Source organism: Macaca thibetana, chromosome 6 (genome assembly GCF_024542745.1).
Source record: "Macaca thibetana thibetana isolate TM-01 chromosome 6, ASM2454274v1, whole genome shotgun sequence".
NCBI classification, from domain to species: Eukaryota; Metazoa; Chordata; class Mammalia; order Primates; family Cercopithecidae; genus Macaca; species Macaca thibetana.
The window spans coordinates 138,422,638-138,447,792 of NC_065583.1; the positions used below are offsets into that span (position 1 = coordinate 138,422,638).

General features: G+C 43.9%; 1 protein-coding gene across 5 annotated transcripts in view; it reads left to right on the forward strand.

The window, feature by feature from the left end:
- Window positions 1-25,155, forward strand: part of WDR70 (WD repeat domain 70) — a 422,645-nt gene that overhangs the window by 38,426 nt on the left and 359,064 nt on the right. The window contains exons 2-6 of one of the 5 annotated variants that reach the window (XM_050794508.1): window positions 5,583-5,671; window positions 5,768-5,833; window positions 7,837-7,920; window positions 18,473-18,590; window positions 22,854-23,046. In XM_050794508.1, coding sequence (XP_050650465.1) covers window positions 5,647-5,671; window positions 5,768-5,833; window positions 7,837-7,920; window positions 18,473-18,590; window positions 22,854-23,046 — 486 coding nt within the window. In that variant the 5' untranslated portion in view covers window positions 5,583-5,646. Of the gene's footprint in view, window positions 1-5,570; window positions 5,672-5,767; window positions 5,834-7,836; window positions 7,921-18,472; window positions 18,591-22,853; window positions 23,047-25,155 lie in introns of those variants that run through there. The other 4 variants (XM_050794509.1, XM_050794510.1, XM_050794511.1 and 1 more) reach the window with 4 other exon arrangements.

Sequence of the window (25,155 nt, forward strand, 5' to 3'; positions counted from 1 at the left end):
GGAGTCTGGCTCTGTTGCCCAGGCTGGAGTGCAGTGGCCGGATCTCAGCTCACTGCAAGCTCCGCCTCCTGGGTTCACGCCATTCTCCTGCCTCAGCCTCCCGAGTAGGTGGGACTACAGGCGCCCGCCACCTCGCCTGGCCAGTTTTTTGTATTTTTTTAGTAGAGATGGGGTTTCACCGTGTTAGCCAGGATGGTCTCGATTTCCTGACCTCAGAATCTACCTGCCTTGGCCTCCCAAAGTGCTGGGATTACAGGCTTGAGCCACCGCGCCCGGCCGTCAGTGTTTGTTTTTTTTTTTTTTTTTTTTTAAATAGAGTTTTGCTCTTGTCACCTAGGCTGGGGTGTAATGGTGCGATTTCAGCTCATTGCAACCTCTGCCTCCCAGGTTCAAGTGATTCTCCTGCTTCAGCCTGCCAAGTAGCTGGAATTACAGGCTAATTTTCTTTCTTTTTTTCTTTTTTTTAAGATGGAGTTTTGCTCTTGTTGCCCAGGCTGGAGTGCAGTGGTATGATCTCTGTTCACTGCAACCTCCGCCTCTCAGGTTCAAGCAATTCTGCCTCAGCCTCCCGAGTAGCTGGGATTACAGGCGCATGTCAGCAAGCCCAGCTAATTTTTTTTTTTGTATTTTTAGTAGAGATGGGGGTTTCACCATGTTGGTCAGGCTGGTCTTGAATGCCTGACCTCAGGTGATTCACCTGCCTCGGCCTCCCAAAGCCCTGGGATTACAGACATGAGCCACCATGCCCAGCTATGCCTGGCTTGCTAATTTTCTGTATTTTTAGTAGAGATGGGGTTTCGCCATGTTGGCCAGGCTGGTCTCGAACTCCTGGCCTCAGGTTATCCTCCCACCCCGGCTTCCAAAGTGATGGGATTACCGGTGTGAGCCACCACGCCTGACTTGCTTTTGTTAAAGTGATAAACTCATTTCATTTATTTTTGAGAAAATGTTTGCCAAATACTTAAATCTGAACAACTGTACTTTGTGAGTCATTCTTTCAAGTAAAAATAATGTTTCATGAAAAAAAGCTAACAACTCAATTACAAGTGGTTTTCTTTTAGATGACCATCGTACTTAGATATGCATTAGCTGGGCATGGTGGCATGTGCCTGTGGTCCCATCTATTCAGGAAGCTGAGGCAGGGGAAGATCGCTTGAGTCCAGGAGTTTGAGGCTAAAGTGCTTCATGACTGAACTTGTAAATAGCCACTGCACTCCAGTCTGGATAACATAGTGAGACCCTATCTGTAAGAAATTTTTTTAAAACCATACTTTATGATGGCTGGGCGCGGTGGCTCACGCCTGTAATCCCAGCACTTTGGGAGGCCAAGGCGGGCAGATCATGAGGTCAGGAGATCGAGACCATGGTGAAACCCCATCTCTACTAAAAATACAAAAAATTAGCCGGGCCCTGTGGCGGGTGCCTGTAGTCCCAGCTACTTGGGAGGCTGAGGCAGGAGAATAGCTTGAACCCAGTAGGTGGAGCTTGCAGTGAGCTGAGATCGCACCACTACACTCCAGCCTGGGTGACAGAGCGAGACTCGGTCTCAAAAAACAAACAAACAAAAGAAACATACTTCATGATTACTTCTCCTTTGGTCATACTGAGGGTTAAAAAGACTATTTAAGGGTCAGGTTTTAATTAAATGAATACTGTTTATGGCTTTATTAAGGATATGCTTAAGGGAAACTGATTTTGCTTACAATGCGTATGTAACTGAAAAATAGAGTGACGACTACAACATTTTGAATCCTACTGCCTTGATTTATGTTAAGGCACTATTTTAATTTAGGCATTTAAAGATAGAGCATGCTTCTTCAATAATTAGGAGAAACACAGATGTAAGTAAAGATTTTATTACTTACAGGCCCGGAGGGCATCTGGCACACCTGGAGGTCAAGGAATGCAGTCAGGGAAAGAGAAAGAGGGACTCATGAGCCAACGCATTCATTGGTTTCATGGTGTTTTCCAAATAGATTTCCCAAGAGGAATTCCCACACTTTAATTGGTGGATTTAAAGCAATCATGCACAAATTTGAGGACAAGCTCGTCAGCTCAGAATGGCTTTGAATGTAGCCCAATACAAATTTGTTAACTTTCTTAAAACATTGTGAGATTTGGCCGGGCGTGGTGGCTCACGCCTGTAATCCCAGCACTTTGGGAGGCCGAGGTGGGCGGATCACAAGGTCAGGAGATCGAGACCATGGTGAAACCCCGTCTCTACTAAAAATAGAAAACATTAGCCGGGCGCAGGGGCGGGCGCCTGTAGTCCCAGCTACTCGGGAGGCTGAGGCAGGAGAATGGCGTGAACCCGGGAGGCGGAGCTTGCAGTGAGCCGAGATTGCGCCACTGCACTCCAGCCTGGGCGACAGAGCGAGACTCTGTCTCAAAAAAAAAAAAAAAAAAAAAAAAACATTGTGAGATTTGTGATTTTTTTTTTTAAGCTCTCAGCTATTGTTAGTGTATTTAATGTGTTGCCCAAGACAATTCTTCTTCTTCCATTGTGGCCCAGGGAAGCCAAAAGATTGGACACCCCTGTTGTTGGAAGTCATGCTGTGATCGAGGTAGTCACTGTGGCATATCTGCACAGTCCATGTAGGACGTCAGGGTCAGCAGGGCTGGTGAGGTAGGCTGTATGTAGTTATCCTATGGTGAGGTGGGCACCAGGAGGAAGTTTTATATAATAGATACCTGGATTGATCACATTGAGGAACGGGGAGGAGGTGTAGAACTGCAAACTGTGTCAAGGGTGACTGAACCCTGCTTCTGATATGAGAAAGTCCAACTTATATTCAAAATAAATGCTAAGACAATATAAAATTATAAGAATTTGGCCAGGCGTGGTGGCCCACGCCTGTAATCCCAGCTACTTTGGGAGGCTAAGGCTGGCGGATCGCCTGAGGTCAGGAGTTAGACACCAGCCTGACCAGCATGGGGAAACCCCATCTCTACTAAAAAAAAAAAAAAAAAAAAATTAGCTGGATCTGGTGGCGCATGCCTGTAATCCAAGCTACTCAGGAGGCTGAGGCAGGAGAATCACTTGAACCTGGGAGGGAGAGGTTGCAGTGAGCTAAGATTGCGCCATTGCAGTCCAGCCTGGGCAACAAGAGCGACACTGTGTCTCAAAAAAAAAAAAAAAAAAAGAATTCACTACAGGCACCCGCAGATTTACCCATTGTTAACCCACTTCCCATTTTCCCTGAGAATACTCACTGTTGGTGCTTGCTGCTGCAGCCTTTACCCCAATATAACTCACAGATTATGGTCCCAACCTAACACCCAAAGTTTATGTCTATTATTTTATTATTTTTACATCACTCTATTATATTGACTTTGGAAACATACATTATTCTATTTATAGCATTCTGTTTTTAGTAGTGGAATTTCCATTTACAAAATATAGTAATTCTAGATCGCTGAAAATGTCAAATCCTAGAAAACATAGCATTCCTATGTGTGATGTTGTAAGTTCCGTGGTGAACTTATGGCACTGAAATGGTGTGACAACAAGGTGGTCACAATGTTGTCAATATTCCACAATGATACGGCGATTGAAGTAGACAACAGATGGAAAGAAAACTAAGAAGCCATGTGTCATTGTGAATTATAATGACAAAATATGGAGCAGCGGACTTGGCTGATCAGATGCTCACTTCATATCCAGTTTAGCGCCAAAGGTACAAGGTTTGGTATAAGATACTCTTCCATAGGCTGAGTGCAGTGGCCCACGTCTGTAATCCCAGCACTTTTGGGAGGCTGAGGCGGGTGGATCACTTGAGGTCAGGAGTTTGAGACCAGCCTGGCCAACATGGTGAAACTCTTTCTCCACTAAAAATGCAAAAATTAGCTGGGTGTGGTGGCAGGGCCTGTTATCCCAGCTGCTCGCGAGGCTGAGGCAGGAGAATTGCTTGAACCCAGGAGGCGGAGGTTGGAGTGAGCTGAGATCGTGCTACTGCACTCCAGTCTGGGCGATGCAGTGAGACTCCGTCTCAAAAAAGAAAAATTAGTCGGGTGTGGTGGCAGGCACCTGTAATCCCAGCTACTCAGGAGGCTGAGGCACAAGAATCGCTTGAACCCAGGAGATGGAGGTTCATTGAGCCGAGATTGTGCCACTGTATTCCAGCCTGGGTGACAGAGTGAGATTCTGTCTCAAAAAGAGAGAAAGAGATTCTTCTCCACCTTCTGAACATTGAAGTGTTGAACTCCCACATTCTGTTTAAGAAGGACAATCCTGAGCACATGATTAGCCTTGTAAACTTCAGCCTGACAGGCCAGGTGCAGTGGCTCACGCCTTTAATCCCAGAACTTTGGGAGGCCAAGGTGGGCAGATCACAAGGTCAGGAGATTGAGACCATCCTGGCCAATATGGTGAAACGCTGTCTCTACTAAAAATACAAAAAATTAGCTGGGCATGGTGGCAGGTGCCTGTAGTCTCAAATACTCAATAGCCAGGCATGGTGGCGCACACCTGTAGTCCCAGTTGCTCGGGAGGCTGAGGCAAGAGAATTGCTTGAGCCCAGGAGGCAGAGGAGGTTGCAGTGAGCTGAGATCACGCCACTGAACTCCAGCCAAGGCAACAGAGGGAGACTTGGCCAAAAAAAAAAGTTGGGGCACAGTGGCTCAGGCCTGTAATCTTAGCACTTCGGGAGGAAGAGGTGCGCGGATCACGTGAGGTCAGGAGTTCAAGACCAGCCTGGCCAACATAGCAAAACCTCGCCTCTACTAAATACACAAAAATTAGCCGGGTGTGGTGGCAGGCGCCTGTAATCCTAGCTACTCAGGAGACTGAGGCAGGAGAAGAGCTTGAACCCGGGTGGCAGAGGTTGCAGTGAGCCGAGGTCGGCCATTGCCCTCCAGCCTGGGCAACAGAGTGAGACTCCACCTCAAACAAACAAAACAAAAACAAAAGCAAAGGGTGTCTCCTGTAATCCCAGCACTTTGGGAGGCCAAAGTAGGCGGATCACTTGAGGTCAGGAGTTCGAAACCAGCCTGGCCAAAATGGTGAAACCTCCTCTCTACTAAAGATGCAAAAAATTAGCTGCATGTGGTGGTGGACGCCTGTAATCCCAGCTACTTGGGAGGCAGAGACAGGAGAATCACTTGAACCCAGGAGGCAGAGGTTGCAGTGCGCCGAGATCACGCCATTGTACTCCAGCCTGGGCAACAGAGACTCCGTCTGAAAACAAAAACAAAAAAACAAACCAAAACAAAAAAAACAAAATTAGCCGGTGGGCATCTGTAATCCCAGCTACTCAGGAGGCTGAGGCAGGAGAATCGCTTGATCCCGGGAGGCAGAGGTTGCAGTGAGCTGAAATCGTGTCACTGCACTCCAGCCTGGGCGACAGAGACTCTGGCTCAAAAAAAAAAAGAAAAAAAAAAAAGGAAAGGATGTTATGTTATGGAAACTCCAGATACCACTTCTCCCCTCCAGTGGTCTGAGTTGCGCGGCGCTTTCCCGCCTGTCCGGTAGGGCGGCGCCGCGCAGAAAGCCGCGGTCCCTTTGCGGAAGGTGCCGCTCTTGGCTTCGGCGGCGCCGCTGTCGTTTGGAGGCGGTACTTCCTCCGGGATTTGCCGCGGGTTAGTGGCAAGTTCCTCTGCAGTTGTTTAGGCTGTGACTGTGGCCCATTTTGCGGTGTTCGGCCAGCGATGGAGCGCTCTGGGCCCAGCGAAGGTGGGTTTCATTAGGCGAGTCCAGGCGTGGTGGGCCGTGTCGTGGGCGCCGGGGCGCCGCACTAACTAGGCCTCCTCTCTTTTCCTCTTGCTCCAGCGACAGGCTCAGACGCGTCGGGACCGGACCCGCAGCTTGCGGTCACCATGGGCTTCACTGGGTTCGGTAAGTGATTGCTCCAGGCAGAGCTCCTTTTCCTTTTGCAGAGGTTTGAAGAACCGCAGAGTGGGAGGGGAGATCGAGCTGTCAACTCGGAATTCCTGTAGCTCGGGTGCATACCTTTCAGTTTGTCAATACTCTTCTCCCATTTGTCTTCTATTCTGCGTATCCCTTAGAAGCAACTCAGAAGACAGTTATGAGAGTCCTGGAGAGAGAGGAAGAGAAAAGATGTTTCTAATTTTAAGTCACCAATAATGCTAAAATGAACATTTTTTGTAAATAATAGCATTTGTACGAGGATTTTTAAAAATATGTAATTCTGTAGGGTAGATTTCTAAAAGAGAGCCTAGTTTATACAGAAGTATAAATATTTAAAAAGCTGAAAAATTGGGTATGTGTCTTTTAAAGCTGCTTGCTGCTTATTGCCGTAATACCCATCAAAAAGCTTGTTTTCAGGTTATACCAAAGTTAACAGAATTTAAGAATGCCATTTTTACCATATCCCTACCAACACAGAGTAGGTATTGTTTAAAAAGAAAATTATTTAAAAAACGAAAACAAAACTTTACTAGACTGATACATGAAAAATGCTTTCTCTTTGTTTTGCATTTTAAAATTGTAAATGCTGTTCATCCAAACATTGGGATTCTAACTTCCCTGAACCTTTCCTCAAGGTGGTCTTGTTGTCTTTTGACCAGCCTGTATTAATTCTATGATAATGATTAAATAATAGACTTACACATGTTGACCTTGGGTTGTGTTCACCTACTAGTTCTGTAGTTTTTCTATTTTTTTTTTTTTGGAGACTGAGTCTGGCTCAGTCGCCCAGGCTGGAGTGCAGTGGCGCGATCTCGGCTCACTGCAAGCTCCGCCTCCCGGGTTCATGCCATTCTCCTGCCTCAGCTGGGACTACAGGCGCCCGCCACTAATATTTTTGTATTTTTAGTAGAGACGGGGTTTCACCGTTTTTGCCAGGATGGTCTTGATCTGACCTCGTGATCCGCCCGCCTCGGCCTCCCAAAGTGCTGGGATTACAGGCGTGAGCCACTGTGCCCGGCCTTTTCTATTCTTTTTTTTATTTTTTGAGATGGCGTCTTGCTCTGTCACCCAGGCTGCAGTGTACTAGTGCGATCTTGGCTCACTGCAGCCTCCACCTCCCAGGCTGAAGCCATCCTCCCACCTTGGTCTCCTGAGTAACTGGCATCACAGATGTGTGCCACCACACCTGGCTAATTTTTTATACTTTTGGTAGAGACGAGGTTTCACCATGTTGCCCAGGCTGATCGATCTCCCTAGCTCAAGCGATCCTCCCACTTGAGCCTCTCAAAGTGATTATGGGCATGAGCCACCCTACCCGGTATAAATCCTTCATTTTAGTACCTCATTCCTTTACTCAGAAGTGAGAAAGGTGTCCACATGTTTGTGCCACATAGGGGAAAATTAGTTACTGGGGAAGGAGGAGAATGTTTCCATGCTCATACAGTTCCTTGTTATAGGGCTGAGATTTCTGTTTTCCTCTTAGCTCCTTAAAGTACCTGCATTACTTCTCATGTTGCCCCTTTCATCTTCAAGCCAACTACAATGCCTCAAATCCTTCTCAAACATTGGATCTCTCTGACTTTTTCTGCCGTAGCTGTTCTGCATCTTTGCCTTTAAGGGCCAACTAGGATAGTCTCCCTATTTAAAAGTCCATAACCTTAATTACATCTGCAAAGGGTAACTTTTGGGACATTCTCCATTCTGCCTCCTGTATTAGTGTTGTTGTTTCTTAGGGTAGGGATCTAGGTAAATTAGAGGAGGATGGGAAAGTTAACTGATTAATAGTACTTAGTGAAGGGATTGTCATCAAAAGTTATCTGTGACTCAAACTCCTTCTGTGATATTTTATGGTTATATTGGAGCTATGTTATAAACAGACAAACTGAGTGTTTATTGATCAGTATTGATCACCTGAAGTTTGGCCAACTTATTGCAAGGCAATTGCAGTCTGCCATTTGTTCATGTTTTAGGTAAAAAAGCTCGCACATTTGACTTGGAAGCAATGTTTGAACAAACTCGAAGAACAGCTGTGGAAAGAAGTCGCAAAACACTGGGTAAGAAGTTCAGATATTTATCCTTTTATTGGTTTAAGTACTATGTATACCTCATGCAAGTATATTAAAAAAGAAAAAAGAATGTGATCGGGCGCGGTGACTCACACACGTAATCCCAACACTTAGGGAGGCCGAGGTGGGCGGATCACCTGAGGTCAGAAGTTTGAGAGCAGCCTGGCCAACATGGTGAAACCCCATCTCTACAAAAATACAATAATTAGCTGGGCATGGTGCTGGGGCCTGTAATCTGAGCTACTCATGAGGTTGAGGCAGTCGCTTTGCTTGAAGTCGGGAGGTGGAGGTTGCAGTGAGCTAAGATCCTGCCATTGCACTCCAGCCTGGGGTATAAGAGTGAAATTCCATCTCAGAGAAAAAAAAAGTGTTGTTATACTACTTGTCATTGTTGGATTTTTTGTTGTTGTTGAGATGGAGTCTCTCCCTGTTGCCCAGGCTGGAGTACATTGGCGGGATCTCGGCTCACTGCCGCCTCCACCTCCTGGGTTCAAGCGATTCTCCTGCCTCTGCCTCCTGAGTAGCTGGGACTACAGTCACATGCCACCACGCCTGGCTAATTTTTTGTATTTTTAGTAGAGACAGGGTTTCATTGTGTTGGCCAGGCTGATTTTGAACTCCTGACTTTGTGATCTGCCTGCCTCGGCCTCCCAAAGTGCTGGGATTACAGGCGGAGCCACTGCACCCCTGCCTTTTTTTTTTTTTTTTCTTTGAGATGGAGTCTCGCCCTATCACCAGGCGGAGTGCAGGGGTGCGATCTCAGCTCACTGCAACTTCTACCTCCCCGGTTCAAGCGATTTTCCTGCCTCAGCCTCCTGAGTAGCTGGGACTACAGGTGTGTGCCACCACGACCAGCTAATTTTTGTATTTTTAGTAGAGATGGGGTTTCACCATGTTGGCCAGGATGGTCTCATCTCCTGACCTTGTGATCTGCCTGCCTCCCAAAGTGCTGGGATTACAGGTGTGAGCCACTGCACCCGGCCCAATTTATCATTTTAAAACCAACAATGGGCCGGGTGTAGTGGCTCACACCTGTAATTCCAGCACTTTGGGAGGCTGAGGCAGGCGAATCACCTAAGGTCAGGAGTTCAAGACTAGCCTGGCCAACATGGTGAAACCCCGTCTCGACTGCAAATAGAAAAATTAGCGAGGTGTGGTGGTGGGCACCTGTAATCCCAGCTTCTAGGGAGGCTGAGGCAGGAGAATCGCTTGAACCTAGGAGGCAAAGGTTGTGGTGAGCTGAGATTGCACCATTGCACTCCAGCATGGGCAACAAGAGCAAAACTCCATCTCAAAGTAAAATAAAATAAGATAAGATAAAATAAGATGAAATAAAAAAATAAGCCACAAGAGCAAAACTCTATCTCAAAATAAACTAAGATAAAATAAAATATATAATAAAATATAAAATAAAATAACTAAAATAAATAAAGTATTGTACAGCAGCAATATCCAGTATTTGGCAGTGTGCCTGACAGAAAATATTTTCAGTCTTTGGAAGAAAACTTTTTTTGTGGTGAAAACAAAGCTATCTACATGTACTATTTTTTGAAAGAACTATTCATTACTTGTTTTATTTGAGATGGTGTCCTGCTCTGTTGCCCAGGCTGGAGTGCAGTGGCACGATCTCGGCTCACTGCGACCTCTGCCTCTTGGGTTCAAGTGATTCTCTTGCCTCAGCCTCCTGAGTAGCTGGGATTACAGGTGATCACCACGCTCGGCTAATTTTTTTGTATTTATAGTGGAGACATGATTTCGCCATGTTGGCCAGGCTGGTCTCGAACTTGTGACCTCAAGTGATCCGCCTGCCTCGACCTCTGAAAGTGCCGGGATTACAGGCGTGAACCACCGTGCCAGGCCAAAACCCATTATTATTATTATTTTGAGACGGAGTCTCGCTCTGTTGCCCTGGCTGGAGTGCAGTAGTGCGATCTTGGCTCACTGCAAGCTCTGCCTTCTGGGTTCACGCCATTGTCCTGCCTCATCCTCTAGAGTAGCTGGGACTACCAACAGGTGCCCACCAACACCCCTGGCTAATTTTGTTTTTGTATTTTTAGTAGAGATGGGGTTTCACCGTGTTAGCCAGGATAGTCTCGATCTCATGACCTTGTGATCCACACGCCTCGGCCTCCCAAAGTGTTGGGATTACAGGTGTGAGCTGCTGCACCCAGAAAAACCCCTCATTATTATGTGAAATTTCAAACACGGAAGTATAGTCATGAACTACCATGTACCTGTCAATCAGATTTAACTACTGTAACAGTTCATGGCTAGTGTTACTTCTGTTTCCCCTTTCAGATGATTTTGAAGCAAATCTTGGACATCATTTTACTCATAAGTATTTTTGTATGTATTTTAAAATGGTAAGGATTGTTTTAAAAAAAAGCTTAACCAAGATACCTATAAGAGATAGGAAAGACCAAGCTGTTTCCTACCCTCTCACACTCCTCTCAGTACTTCACTCCTTTTTTTTTTTGATTTGAGACAGGGTCTCATTGCTGTTGCTCAGGCTGGTGTGCAGTGCATGACCTTGGCTCATTGCAGACTCAACTTCCTGGGCTCAGGTAATCCTCCCACCTCAGCCTCCCAAATAGCTGGGACTGTAGGTTGGTGCTACCACACCCCACTAATTTTTTGTATTTTTAGTTGAGGTAGATTTCACCATGTTGGCCGGGCACAGTGGCTCACACCTGTAATCCCAGCACTTTAGGAGGCCTAGACAGGTGGATCACGAGGTCAGGAGAGCGAGGCCATCCTGGCTAACATGGTAAAACGCTGTCTCTACTAAAAATAAAAAAAAAAAAAAAAAAAAAAAAATTAGCTGAAGCAGGAGAATGGCAAGAACCTGGGAGGTGGAGCTTGTAGTGAGCCAAGATCGCCCCTCTGCACTCCAGCCTGGGTGACAGAGCGAGACTCTGTCTCAAAAAAAGAAAGAAAAAAAAGATTTCACCATGTTGTCCAGGCAAGTCTTGAATTCCTGGGCTCAAGTGATCCACTTGTCTTGGCCTCCCAAAGTGCTAGGATTACAGGTGTGAACCAGTACTTTATTTCTGACACCAGATATATAGGAGTTTTCCCCCATACATCAACCAGTTTTCCAACTGGGTATTCGGTAACTCACTTTAATTCTGACACTGTCTGCCTGGAGACTACCACAAGACTGCCTTCACTCAGACACTAATCTCAAGTCACAGGTTGTGACCAGTGCTTCTAATCTACTGTCTATAAATCAGGGTTCCCATGACTCCTCTTTTTGGTTTGATAATTAGCTAGGATGGCTCACAGGGAAACACTTTACTTAGTTTTAACAGTTTATTATAAAGGGTGTTATAAAGGATACAGATGAACAGCCAGATGAAGTAATGCATTGGGCAAGGTATGGAGTGGGAGAGGTGCAGAGCTTCTGTGCCCTCTCTGGGTGCACCAACTCCCCAGCATCCCCCGGTGTTCAGCTACCTGAAGCTAATCACATCTAGTGGTTCAAGAGTGTCTAGGCTGGGCTCAGTGGCTCACATCTATAATCCCAGCACTTTGGGGGCCAAAGTAAGAGGATGACTTGAGCCCAGGAGTTTGAGACAAACCTGGGCTAACACAGTGAGATCCTGTTCAAAAAAGTTTTAAAAAATTAGCTGGGCATGGTGGCGCACACCTGTAGTCCCAGCTACTTGGGAGGCTGAGGTGAGAGGGTCACTTGAGCCCAGAGGTTGAGGCTGCGGTGAGCTATGATCATGCCACTGCATCACAGCCTGAGTAAAAAAGCGAGAGCCTGTCTCAAAAGAAAAACAAAAATTTTTTCTATAGATCTTAATTTCCAGCTTCCCCAGAGATTGGTGGGTGGGGATGAAAGTTCCAATTATCTAACCCGTCAGTTTTTTTAGTGAGCAGCAGTCCCATGCTGAGGCCTAGGGGTCCCACACTAAGTCACTTCAATAGCATAAACTTAGGTGGGATCCAAAGGGGCTTCTAGTGAATAACAAAAGAGAGCTCCTATCACTCAGGAAATTCCAAGGGTTTCAGAAGCTCTGTGGCAGGAACCTGAAACAAAGACCAAATATATTTCTTTTTTTTTTTTTTTTTTTTTTTTTTTTGAGACGGAGTCTCGCTCTGTCACCCAGACTGGAGTGCAGTGGTGCGATCTCGGCTCACTGCAAGCTCCGCCTCCCAGGTTCAAGCCATTCTCCTGCCTCAGCATCCTGAGTAGCTGGGACTACAGGCGCCCACCACCATGCCCGGCTAATTTTTTTTGTTTTTTTTTGTATTTTTTGTAGAGAAGGAGTTTTACCCTGTTAGCCAGGATGGTCTTGATCTCCTGCCCTCGTGATCTGCCCGCCTCAGCCTCCCAAAATGCTGGGATTATAGGCATGAGCCACCACGCCTGGCCAAATATATTTAATATTATACCGCAATATCATCACATCAAAAAACAATTTTAATATCCTCAAATGATAGACAAAGACATGCTATCTGAGGCATTTACAAATGTTTTAAACAGTTTAGTGAATGTTTGTACTATCACAGTGTAGGTACCTTGTATTTACCATTTTAAGTGTATAATACAACATGTTTTGAACAGAATTGTCTTATTTGGCTATGTAAGCTTTTTTTTTTTTTTTTTTTTTTTGAGACGGAGTCTCGCTGTGTCGCCCAGGCTAGAGTGCAGTGGCCGGATCTCAGCTCACTGCAAGCTCTGCCTCCCGGGTTTACGCCATTCTCCTGCCTCAGCCTCCCGAGTAGCTGGGACTACAGGCGCCCGCCACCTCGCCCGGCTAAGTTTTTGTATTTTTTAGTAGAGACGGGGTTTCACCGTGTCAGCCAGGATGGTCTCGATCTCCTGACCTCGTGATCCGCCCATCTCGGCCTCCCAAAGTGCTGGGATTACAGTCTTGAGCCACCGCGCCCAGCCGCTTTTTGTTTTTATTTACTTATTTTTTTAGGTCGCCCAGGCTGGAGGGCAATGGTGCAATCTAGGCTCACTGCAACCTCTGCCTCCTGGTACAATCAATTCTCCTGCCTCAGCCTCCCCAGTAGCTGGGATTATAGGCACGTGCCACCACCACCCGGCTAAGTTTTGTATTTTTAGTAGAGACAGAGTATCACCATGTTGGCCAGGCTGGTCTGAACTCCTGAAGTCAAGTGATCTGCCTGCTTTAACCTCCCAAAGTGAAGCTTTTTATTTTTAATCTTTTTATTTTCAATTTTTGTGGGTACATAGATGTATATATTTATGGGTATGTAAGTTTTATAGTCCCTAGTACTTTGCTTTGTAAAGTAGGTTCTCAGTAATATTTCGAGAAGATTGAATTGAATTTAGACCTGTAATACTGTCTTGTTAAAAAATGAAATCTTGCTGCTTTGGAGAATATTTTGAAATGGCACAATCTGGGCTGGGCATAGTGGCTCATGCCTGTAATCCCAGCACTTTGGGAGCCTGAGGTGGGTAGATCACCTGAGATCAGTAGTTTGAGATCAGCCTGGCCAATGTGATGAAACCCTGTCTCTACTAAAAATACAAAAATTAGCCGGGTGTGGTGGCGGGCATCTGTAGTCCCAGCTACTCGGGGGGCTGAGGCAGGAGAATCGCTTGAACCTGGGAGGTGGAGGTTGCAGTGAGCCTAGATCGTGCCATTGCACTCCAGCCTGGGTGACGACAGCAAAACTCCGTCTTAAGAAAAAATGGTTACAATCTGTTGGAAAGAGCTTGGGATTTGGAATTGGGGAACCTAGGTTTGAGGCCCAGCCCCACAATCTACAAGATAAGTAACATTGGATGGGTTTTTCCAATTTCTGATCCTTCATAACCCTGTTGTGTGTGTATCATCTACTTTGGAAGTTTCTTGAAGAGATTAAGATGTTGGGTACAGTAGCTTATAAACAACAAAGAACTTTATAAATATTAAATTCCTGTAATTTTTCTTAGTAAAGCATGTATACATTTTATCTAAGCGGAACTTGGGGAGTTATTGAATTTTTAAATTTTTGAAAAATTGTCTCAAGACTATAGTCTCCTTTGATTTTTGTGGATAAATTATTGAACTTTCTTGATTTAGTATTACATCCTTGGATGGCAATTTATACCTCTGATCTAAATATATGAATCTAAATTGATGATCTCTTTGAAAGATCTATTTAGCTTTAGCAATAGAAAATACTATTGGGATAATTTATGGAAGTCGTATTCATCATTATATGGGAAGTTATTCATAAGAGTTGTTTTTTTTCGTGTTCTTCTAGACTTGGCAATTAGATTACATTTAGACTGTGGAATTAAAAATGATTCCCTGTGAGCTGTCCTAGCAAATTATGAAATTGAAGAGAGGGGTTGCGGGAACCCTAGTTTCCTACCATAAGACAGTTTGACTTATTTTTCTTTAAAAGTTGGAAATTCTCATATGGGCATTATTTATCTCATGCTTGGTATTGGAGTCTTTCCCTGGGTATTGATAGTACGCTTGAGGAAGCTAAGACTTTGACCTTTTTAATAGCAAGGTTGTCTGTATATGGGATTATGAGCTGTCTTGGTTGCTAAATGCACTAGTGGAAAGGATGGATTACTATAAAACCCCAATAAAATACGTGCTGTGAAGGGTCTGGAAATGATAGTGGTACAAATTCTTTTTTAAATGTTTTTTATGTTCTTGAAAGCTATAAGTATGTGCAGGACATATGAAACAGATTTTTTTTTTTTCTTTTTCTTGAGACAGAGTCTTGCCCTGTCGCCCAGGCTAGAGTGCAGTGGCGCGATCTTGGCTCACTGCAAGCTCCTGGGTTCAAGCAATTCTTCTGCCTCAGCCTCCTGAGTAGCTGGGATTGCAGGCATGCACCATCATGCCTGGCTAATTTTTTGTATTTTTAATAGAGGTGGGGTTTCACCATGCTGGGCGAACTCCTGACCTCGTGATCTTCCCTCCTCAGTCTCCCAAAGTGTTGGGATTACAGGTGTGAGCCACTGCGCCCAGCTGAAATACAGACTTTTTTTTTTTTTAGAAGTGTTATACTAGGCTGGAGGCAGTGGCTCACATCTATAATCCTAGTAAACTTCGTGAGGCTGAGGCAGGTGGATTGCTTGAGGCCAGGAGTTTGAGACCAGCCTGGCCAACATGGTGAAACCCTGTCTCTACTAAAAACACAAAAATTAGGTGGTCATGGTGGCTGGCATCTATAATCCCAGCTGCTCGGGAGGCTTAGGCGGAAGAATTGCTTGAACCTAGGAGGTGGAAGGTTGCAGTGAGCCGAGATTGTGCCTCTGCACTCATGCTGAGTGACAGATTGAGACTCCGTCTCAAAACAGAAACAAAACCAAAAAGAAAAACTAAGGGAAAAAGAGGGAGGACTGGCATGGTGTGGTGGCTTACGTCTGTAAATCTTGAGGCGGGAGGATTGCTTGAGCCCAGGATTTCAAGACCAGCCTGGGCAACATAGTGAGACCTCGTCTCTATTTAAAAAAAAAAAAAAAGAAAGTAAAAAAGAGGGAAATGGCAGCTGAGTAGGCAGCCTCAATATCTTTTCCTCATTAGTAATATAATTGACTGTAAGACCTGAGGGAGAAGATGAGCCTAGAGTACAAACGCTGCTGCCATCCCCAGAGGTCTGGAGGGATTGGCTGAAAAAACAGGGTGAGCTAGGAGCTAAGCAGGCTTATTCTGTTTTTTTTTTTTTTTTCTCTTGGGGGCGGAGTCTCACTCTGTGGCCCAGGCTGGATTGTGGTGGTATGATCTCGGCTCACTGCAACCTCTGCCTTCTGGGTTCAAGCAATTCTCCTGCCTCAGCATCCCGAGTAGCTGGGACTACAGGTGCACGCTGCTATGCCCGGCTAACTTTTTGTATTTTACTAGAGACAGGATTTCACCATATTGTCCCGGCTGGTCTTGAACTCCTGAGCTGAGGCAATCCACCCGCCTCAGCCTCCCAAAGTGCTAGGATTATGGGTGTGAACCACCATGCCCGGCTTCAGCACATTCTTTTTTTTTTTTTGAGACGGAGTCTCGCTCTGTTGCCCAGGCTGGAGTGCAGTGGCGCAATCGCTGCTCACTGCAAGCTCCGCCTCCTGGGTTCACGCCATTCTCCTGCCTCAGACTCCCGAGTAGCTGGGACTACAGGTGCCCGCCACCACGTCTGGCTAATTTTTTTTTATTTTTTGTAGAGATGAGGTTTCCCTGTGTTAGCCAGGATGGTCTCGATCTTGTGACCTTGTGATCCGTCCGCCTCAGCCTCCGAAAGTGCTGGAATTATAGGCGTGAGCCACTGCGCCTGGCAGGCCCATTCTTAATTCTGGACACTATGCTTCTTTTTAATTTTTTTTCCAGTCTCTAGTATCAGAGTGCAGAATTGTTGACTCTTGACCCACCTCAGCCCAGAAGACACAAAAAAGACAACATGATCTAGAGCCGTAATGTTTGCCTTACTTCTTCCTGGAGGGTTTTGTCTTCCATATTTGACATGAAAGACTTTGTAGTTCCTTGTTGATGTTTGCTGGGTAACTCTCTTCCTCATCTTCCATGTCCCAGCAACTAAAGACCCTATAGAATACAACATTCCACTTGATAAGTGTCCTTTGCTGCTGCTTAACTTGAGTTATATTGTATTTCATTATTAAGTGAAGGAAAAAAATGTTAAATATTATCTCAGGTTATTGAGGATGGTGGCAATTGAGTACCAAACTATTCATACATAATCCTTTTTCTTCCTAGTGCCCCCACAATTGTAGAGTGAGATTATCAGAGGGAAAAAAGTTAATATTTAAAATTTTTTTTGTCTTTCTAGAGTAAACAACTCTGGAAAATTAATGTAGTAGATTTTTTTTTTTTTTAAATATAGTGAAAGCAAGTTTATTAGGAAAGTAAAGAAATAAAAGAATGGCTACTCTGTAGACAGAGCAGCCTATGGTATAAATTTTTTTTTTTTTTTTTTGGAGACGGAGTCTCAGTCGCCCAGGCTGGAGGGCAGTGGCACAATCTGGCTCACTGCAAGCTCTGCCTCTCGGGTTCATGCCATTGTCCTGCGTCAGCCTCCCGAGTAGGTGGGACTACAGGCACCCACCACTACACCCGGCTAATTTTTTTGTATTTTTACTAGTGATGGGGTTTCACCGTGTTAGCCAGGATGGTCTTGATCTCCTGACCTCGCGATCCACCCGTCTCCGCCTCCCAAAGTGCTGGGATTACAGGCATGAGCCACCGCGTCCGGCTAGTATACATTTTATTATGATTTTGATAGCTAGTCTCTGACCAAAATTCTAGTGTAGAAAATTCAGAAAAGAAGTGCTACATTTTTTTTTTTTTTTGAGAAAGTGTTTTGCTTGTGTTGCCCAAGCTGGAGTGTGATGGCGCAATCTCAGCTCACCACAACCTCCGCCTCCCAGGTTCAAGCGATTCTCCTGCCTCAGCCTCCTGAGTAGCTGGGATTAAAGGCATGTGCTACCAGGCCGGGCTAAGTTTTTCTTTTTAGTAGGGACGGGGTTTCTCCATGTTATTCAGGCTGGTCTGGAACTCCTGACCTCAGGTGATCCGCCCGCCTCGGCCTCCCAAAGTGCTGGGATTACAAGTTTGAGCCACTGCGCCTGGCCAAGAAGTGCTAAATTTATGTTTTAAAACATTAGAAAGTTAATCACCTAAAATCTCACCTTCGAATACGTTTTAAAAAATATATCACCATCCACATTATGCTAATTTTGCTTAGCATATTTGTTAAAATGTTTTCCCAGATTTCTGTTTTCTATCACTATTTTTATTGTCTGCAGTTAGTATTATATTGCTATGCAGTAATTTCGTTCAATTCTTTTACCACATTGGCCATTTAGGTTGATAAATTTTTTTTTCTAATTTTAAAAATTGTGATAAAATACACATAAAATGTACCATCATAATATTTAAGTACATAGTGTTGTGCAGCCATCACCACCATCTATAACATTGTTCGTCTTGTAGGACTGAAACTGTATACGTATTAAACAATTCTTCAGTGCCCCTCCTTCTAGCCTCTGTTAACCACCATTCTACTTTTTGTCTCTGACATTGACTACTCTAGATTACCTCATGTGAGTAACATCATACGATATTTGTCTTTTTGTCTTTCTGTGAGTAGTCTATCTCACTTAGCATAGTGTCCTCAAGGTTTATCGAAGTTGTAGCATATTGCAGAGTCTCCTTCCTTTTTGGGTAAATAATATTTCATTGTGTGGATATACCACATTTTGCTAATCCGTTTGTCTATAGATGGATACTTTGGTTGCTTCTACATTTTAGCTGTTGTGATGTTCCTATGAACATGGGTATACAAGTATCTTTTTTAGACCCTGCTTTCAGTTTCTTTGGATATTTACTAGAAGTGGAATTGCTGGATCACGTGATAATTCTACGTTTAACTTTTTGAGGAACCACCATATTGTTTTCCACAGTAGCTGTGGTTGATAATTTTTTCCTGTTACTGCTAGCATTCTAAGTTATGTCTTTGTGGCTATGTTAATTTTTAGCCTTTCTAATACTAGCAAATTTTGAATTGTAATGGTTGGATTTTTTTGTTAATCTTTTTTTAATCTTTTCAGAAGCAAGAGAAAAAGAGGAAGAAATGAGCAGAGAGAAAGAATTAAGGCAAAATGAAGATATTGAACCAACATCCTCAAGATCAACTGTGGTCAGAGATTGCTCCAAATCATCTTCCAGGTGCCTGATTTTCACGAAAGACTTCTATTAAACTATCAGTTTTTAGGTGTTCGTAGAGTTTTTTTTTTTTTTTTTTTTAAATTTTTCTGAGACGGAGTCTTGCTCTGTCGCGCGCTGCAGTGTGGTGGCGTAATCTTGACTGACTGTAACCTCCACCTCCTGGGTTCAAATGATTCTCCTGCCTCAGCCTCCCAAATAGCTGGGATTACAGGCATGCACCAGCACGCCTGGCTAATTTTTGTGTTTTTAGTAGAGGTGGGGTTTTGCCATGTTGGCCAGGGTGGTCTCAAACTCCCGACCTCAGGTGATCTGCCCGCTTTGGCCTCCCAAAGTGCTGGGGCTATAGGCGTGAGCCTCCTGAGTAGCTGGGACTACAGAGGTGCACTACTACTGCTGGCTAATTCTTGTATTTTTAGTAGAGGCATGGTTTTACTATGTTGTCCAGGCTGGTCTCAAACTCCTGACATGATCTGTCTGCCTCATTCTCTCAAAGTCCTGGGATAACAGGTGTCAGCTACTGGGCCCGGCCTCCAGTTATTACTTTTTTGAGATGGAGTCTTACTGTTTGACCAGGCTGGAGTATAGTGGCTTGATCTGGGCTCACTGCAACTTCCACTTCCTGGGTTCAAGTGATTTTCCTGCCTCAGCCTCCCAAGTAGCTGGGATTACAGGTGTGGGTCATCATGCCCTGCTAATTTTTTTTGTATTTTAGTAGAGATGGGGTTTCACCGTGTTGGTCAGGGTGGTCTCCAGCTCCTGACCTCATGATCTGCTTGCCTTGGCCTCCCAAAGTGCTGGGATTACAGATGTGAGCCACCACGCCTGGCATCCCAGTTACTTCTTTTCGACAATGCAGCAGTGGCCTAACACATTGATTTTGTTTATCTTGTCAAAAAATCAACGCTTGTTTCAGTGATTTTTTCAATTCTTTGTTTTGTTGTTTGGGATGGAGTCTCGCTGTGTTGCCCAGGCTGGAGTGCAGTGGCGCCATCTCGGCTCACTGCTACCTGCACCTCCCGGGTTCAAGCAGTTCTCTGCCTCAGCCTCCCAAGTAGCTGAGATTACAGGCGCCCACCACCACACCCAGCTAATTTTTGTATTTTTAGTACAGACTGGGTTTCACCATGTTGGCCAGGCTGGTCTTGAACTCCTGACCTTGTGATCCACCCACCTCGGCCTCCCAAAGTGCTCAGATTACAGGCGTGAGCCACCGCACCTGGTGTTATTCTTTTTTTTAGTGTCAATGTCATTTGTAGTTCTGCTCTGATTTTTTTTATTTCTTCTAATAATTTTTGGTTTGCTTTATTCTTGCTTTTCTAGTTCTTTGAGGTACATCATTAGGTTGTTTATTTGATGTATTTCTACTTTTTATGTAGTTGTTTATTGTTATAAATGTTCTTCTTAGTACTGTTTTCTTTGTTTTCCACAGGTTCTGATATGTTTTGTTTCCATTTTCTTTTGTTTCAAGAAATTAAAAAAATTTTTTTTTTTATTGACCGTTTGGTCATTTGGGAGCCTGTTGTTTTATTTTCATGTATTTGTACAATTTCCAAGGTTCCTCTTGTTATTGATTTTTTAAATTTTTCTTTTGAGACAGGGTTTCACTCTGTCACCCAGGCTGGAGTGCAGTGGCACATTCTTAACTCACCGCAACCTTCACCTCCCAGACTCGAGCGATCCTCCCACCTCATCTCCTTAAGTAACTGGGACTACAGGTTTGTGCCACCATGCCTGGCTAATTTTTGTATTTTTTGTAGAGACAGTCTTTCACAATGTTGCCCAGGCTAGTCTTGAACTTCTGAGCTCAAGCAATTCGCTCACTCTACCTTGAAAAGTGCTGGGATTATAGGCATGAGACACTGCAACTGGCCTGATTTTGGTTTTGTTTTGTTGTGGTTAGAAAAGATACTTGAGGGCTGGGCAAGGTGGCTCATGCCTGTAATCCCAGCACTTTGGGAGGTCAAGCTGGTGGATCATGAGGTCAGGAGTTTGAGACCAGCCTGGCCAACATGATGAAACCCCGTCTCTACTAAAAATACAAATATTAGCTGGGCGTGGTGGCTCATGCCTGTAATTCCAGCTACTTGGGAGGCTGAGGCAAGAGAATCACTTGAACCTGGGCTGAGGAGTGAGCCAAGATCATGCTCTGGCACTCTAGAGTGAGACTCTGTCTCAAAAAAAAAAAAAAATCTGTTTTAAAACAGTATAGCTGGAAACTTGTGTGTTAATCATAAGGGGGAAATTTTGGAGTGTGAATAGCTTAATATAAATTTATTTAGTCATTTAGCTATTACTTATTGAGCGTCTTCTGTGGATTACACAGTATTTTAGGCACTGAGATACACAGCAGTTAGCAAGTCAGATGAGACCTTTGTTCTCATGGAGCTCTCAGTGTTGTTGGAGTATTTGAAGGGATGGATAACAAACAACTAAATAACCAAATAAAATAACTTAGCAGGCATGTAATGAAGATAAAGGTACTTCAGGTAATGGGAAGTGGTGGTGTGCCTGAAGGTTTAAAAGGGGTGTGCCCTTAGGCTTCTTTGAGGAGGAGACATTTGAGGAAACTTCAAAAATGAGAAAGAGGCTGTGTAACAATCTATGGGAAGGCTAAGTCAGCCAACGGAACTCCCAAGTGCAAAGACCTTGTTGTGAACTAAACTTAACCTGTTCAATTAGAAAGAAGGCCTTGGAGTGGAGATTTGAGCTAGGCAGTGGCTCAAATCTAGAAACTCAGATCTTCATGGAGGTTTGCTAGTTCATATATCTCTGTTTAAGGGTAACCTGAATGTGAGAATATATTCTTTTCACTGTTTAACCTAGATGAAAACAAAAAGAAAAATCTCAAGTTTTTCCTTCAGTAGATATTGAGCGCCTCTTATAGGTGAAGCATTTTTTAGATGCTGGAAATATGTTAGATGCTAGAACAAAATGGAAATTTGTGCTTTCCTGGAGCTTACATACCAGAGATACTTCATTAGAAGGCAGTGACACTTTTAATCTTATCAAATATTTGAAAGATTAATTGATACAATTAAGAATGCTGAGTTCTCAACTCTGGAGGCAGGTGGAGGGGTGGTGGATGGTGAGGGCTATACTTACAGGTGTTTGCTAGAGACCTTAATGAGAATGTATAATAGTCCTCAGGTATGGTGGATAGGAAACCACTTGGGAATCAGTATGATATGCTCTAGACTCTCAAGCCTGTCCAACCTGCCTTATACTGTTGTTGATTTCTTTTAGACTTTTAGCATCCTGAAGCCATGGTTTTTAGTTTCTGTCTCTAGTGATAAGTAGAAAAGAGGGATGAGGAAATGGCTTCACTGGCCCAACCAGAAACAAATTAAGAACCCATGACTGTATTCTGTCCCTTGGATACCCCTGGTTAGAGTATGGTGTTTTTAGAATGCAAGAACGCTACATTTAATGTTTGGCAAAGTGGCAAACTTGGACTAGCCGTGAGAAATAACTTGTATTTCGGAAATTATATTGAAACATTTTGGGAGTAACTTCCTTACATGACTGGCATTATTTGCTACTGTGGCAATCAGGGATTGGATTCAAATATAGTTAATTGAGGCACTGGCCATCTCAGTGGTTTTTGTCCATTACTATTTTGTAGTTTTTCTTCTGTATTTCCTTGTTCACCTGTCTCTTTTAAAATTTTTTTAATTAAATTTTTATTATATATCTATATTTTGAGACAGGGTCTCACTGTTGTTCTGGCTGGAGTACAGTGATGCAGTCATGGCTCACTGTAGCCTTGACCTCCTGAGCTCAAGTGATCCTGCCACCTTAGCCTCCTGAGTAGCTGGTACCACAAGCACATGCCACCACACCTGGCTCATTTTTATTTTTTGTAGAAACAAGGTCTTGCGATGTTTCCCAGGCTAGTCTGAAACTCTTGGGCATAAGCAGTTCACCTGCCTAGGTCCCTGAACGTGCTGGCGTTACAGGTGTGAGCCATTGCACTCAGTCTCACCTGTCTCTTTATGAGTGCTAATGGTCTAATGGCCCTTTAACGTAAAATTGCTGTGACCCTTTATTTTTGACTTTGCATTAGACAGTTTTTTTTTAAACTTTCTTAAGATAAAATAATATTTGCATTAAACATTTAATGTTTGAACTACAAATTTGAAAAAATTAAAAAATACCCAAATGTTGTTAATAGGAGAGGAAAAGTTTCCTGAGAAACAAGTACTATTTCCAAAGTGTGCTCTTTATTGCAGCAGAGGCAAAGAGTTTCTGTTTCTGTGTTTTCAGGGATACAAGCAGCAGTGAAAGTGAAGAGAGTTCTGACTCTTCTGATGATGAGTTAATTGGCCCTCCTTTACCCCCTAAAATGGTAGGAAAACCAGTTAATTTTATGGACGAAGATATCCTCGGTGCTTTACCTCCACCTCTTAATGAAGAAGAAGAAGCAGAGGAAGAAGAAGAGGAGGAGGAGGAAGAGGAAGTAAGTATTTTAGTGGTAATTTAAAAATTCAGTGGAGTAATAGCTTTAAAGTACTGTAGAGATCAGTCCTGCTAAACTGTTGTTCCTGAGTAAGAGCCATTTTAAAAACTGAGGAAAGGCTTAAACCTGTAATCCCAGTTACTTGGAAGGCTGAGGCTGGAGAATCGCTTGAACCTGGGAGGCAGAGGTTGCCATGAGCCGAGATTGTGCCTTTGCACTCCAGCCTGGGAGACAGACTCGTCTCCAAAAAACAAACAAACAAAAAACCCAAACCGAGGAAAAAGGCCGGGTACAGCGGCTTACACCTAATCCTAGCACTTTGGGAGGCCGAGGTGGACGGATCGCTTAAGCTCAGGAATTGAAGACCAGCTTGGGCAACATGGCGAAACTCTGTTTCTACAAAAATGCAAAAATTAGACGAGTGTTACGGCGTGCATCTGTGGTCCCAGCTACTCAGGAGGCTGAGGTGGGAGGATAATTTGGGCCCAGGAGTCAGAGGTTGCAGTGAGGTCGACGGATGACACTCCAGCTTGGGTGACAGAGTGAGTCCCCGTCTCAAACTACACCCCCCGCCGCCCCCAGCAAAAAACCTGAGGAAAATAACTGTGGAGTTTATTACTGACAGCCTGTATTGAAAGAACTTCAGGAGGAAGAAAACAACTAAAAAATAATAAATGGAGAGCTGAAAGCAATGTGTTAAAAAGAAATAAATGGATAAAAAATTTTGTTAAATCTACATATGTGGCTGGGTGTGGTGGCTCACACCTTAATCCCAGCATTTTGGGAGGCTGAGGCAGGCGTATCACCTGAGGTCAGGAGTTCGAGACCAGCCTGAACAACATGGAGAAACCATGTCTCGACTAAAAATACAGAATTAGCTGGGCCTGGTATGGCACATGCCTGTAATCCCAGCTACTCGGGAGGCTGAGGCAGGAGAATCACTTGAACCTGGGAGGCGGAGGTTGCAGTGAGCCGAGATTGCACCACTGCTCTCCAGCCTGGGTGACAGAGTGAGATTTGGTCTCAAAAAAAAAAAAAAAAAAAAAAAAAAAGGTATAATCTTCAAAATACTAAAAGGAAAGAATGCTAAAGGAAATGGTGTACTTTTGTATTTGACACCTGGGGTAGGTAATTTTTTAACACCTCCCTTCTTTATGTGATGAATTATTTTTAGTAATAATTATGAAATGAAAAAAATAATCAGAAAAGCAACAGCTTTTGTAAATCTGTCAATGACTGTCAAAATCGGTAGTCTTTGCATATTCCTCCTCAGTACATAGTGTAGCAAATTTGTCAATCTATGTCTGTCTGTAGTTGATCAAATAAAGCTTCTGATTTCAATTTTGTACATTTTTCTTTCACATGAAACAACAGATCTATAGTATATATACTCACACTTGCACGTGCATTCATGTGTGTGCATATGTAAAATTAAAAGAAACGAGAATAAAATAAGAATAAATTTGGCAGTTTCATTAAAATTTTTGTTTTACAATAAGTTCCAGAAATTGCAATGTTGATTGTATATTTTTTTCTTTTATCAATTCTAGTGGCTTTTAAATATCTCTGAAGGTTGAAATATTTTGGCTGGGCACTGTGGCTCACGCCTGTAATCCCAGTACTTTGGGAGGCTGAGGAGTGCTGATCACTTGAGATCAGGAGTTCCAGACTAGCCTGGCCAACATGGTGAAACCCTGTCTCTACTAAAAATACAAAAAATTAGCTGGGTGTGGTGGCGGGCGCCTGTAGTCCCAGCTACTCGAGAAGCTGAGGCAGGAGAATGGTATGAACCTGGGAGGTGGAGCTTGCAGTGAGCTGAGATGGCACCACTGCAGTCCAGCCTGGGTGACAGAGCAAGACTCCATCTCACAAAAACAAACAAACAAACAAACAAACAAAAACATTAGCCAGGCATGGTGACAGGAGGCTGAGGCAGGGGAATTGCTTGAACCCGCGAGGCAGACTGCAGTGAGTCGCGATTGCGCCACTGCACTCTAGCCTGGCAACGGAGCAAGACTGTCTCAAAAAAAATTTTTTTTTCATGAAAGTGTCTTTACAGAAAATTCATTTTATATTTGGTAAAAACTTATAAATTTTTTTAATCTAAAA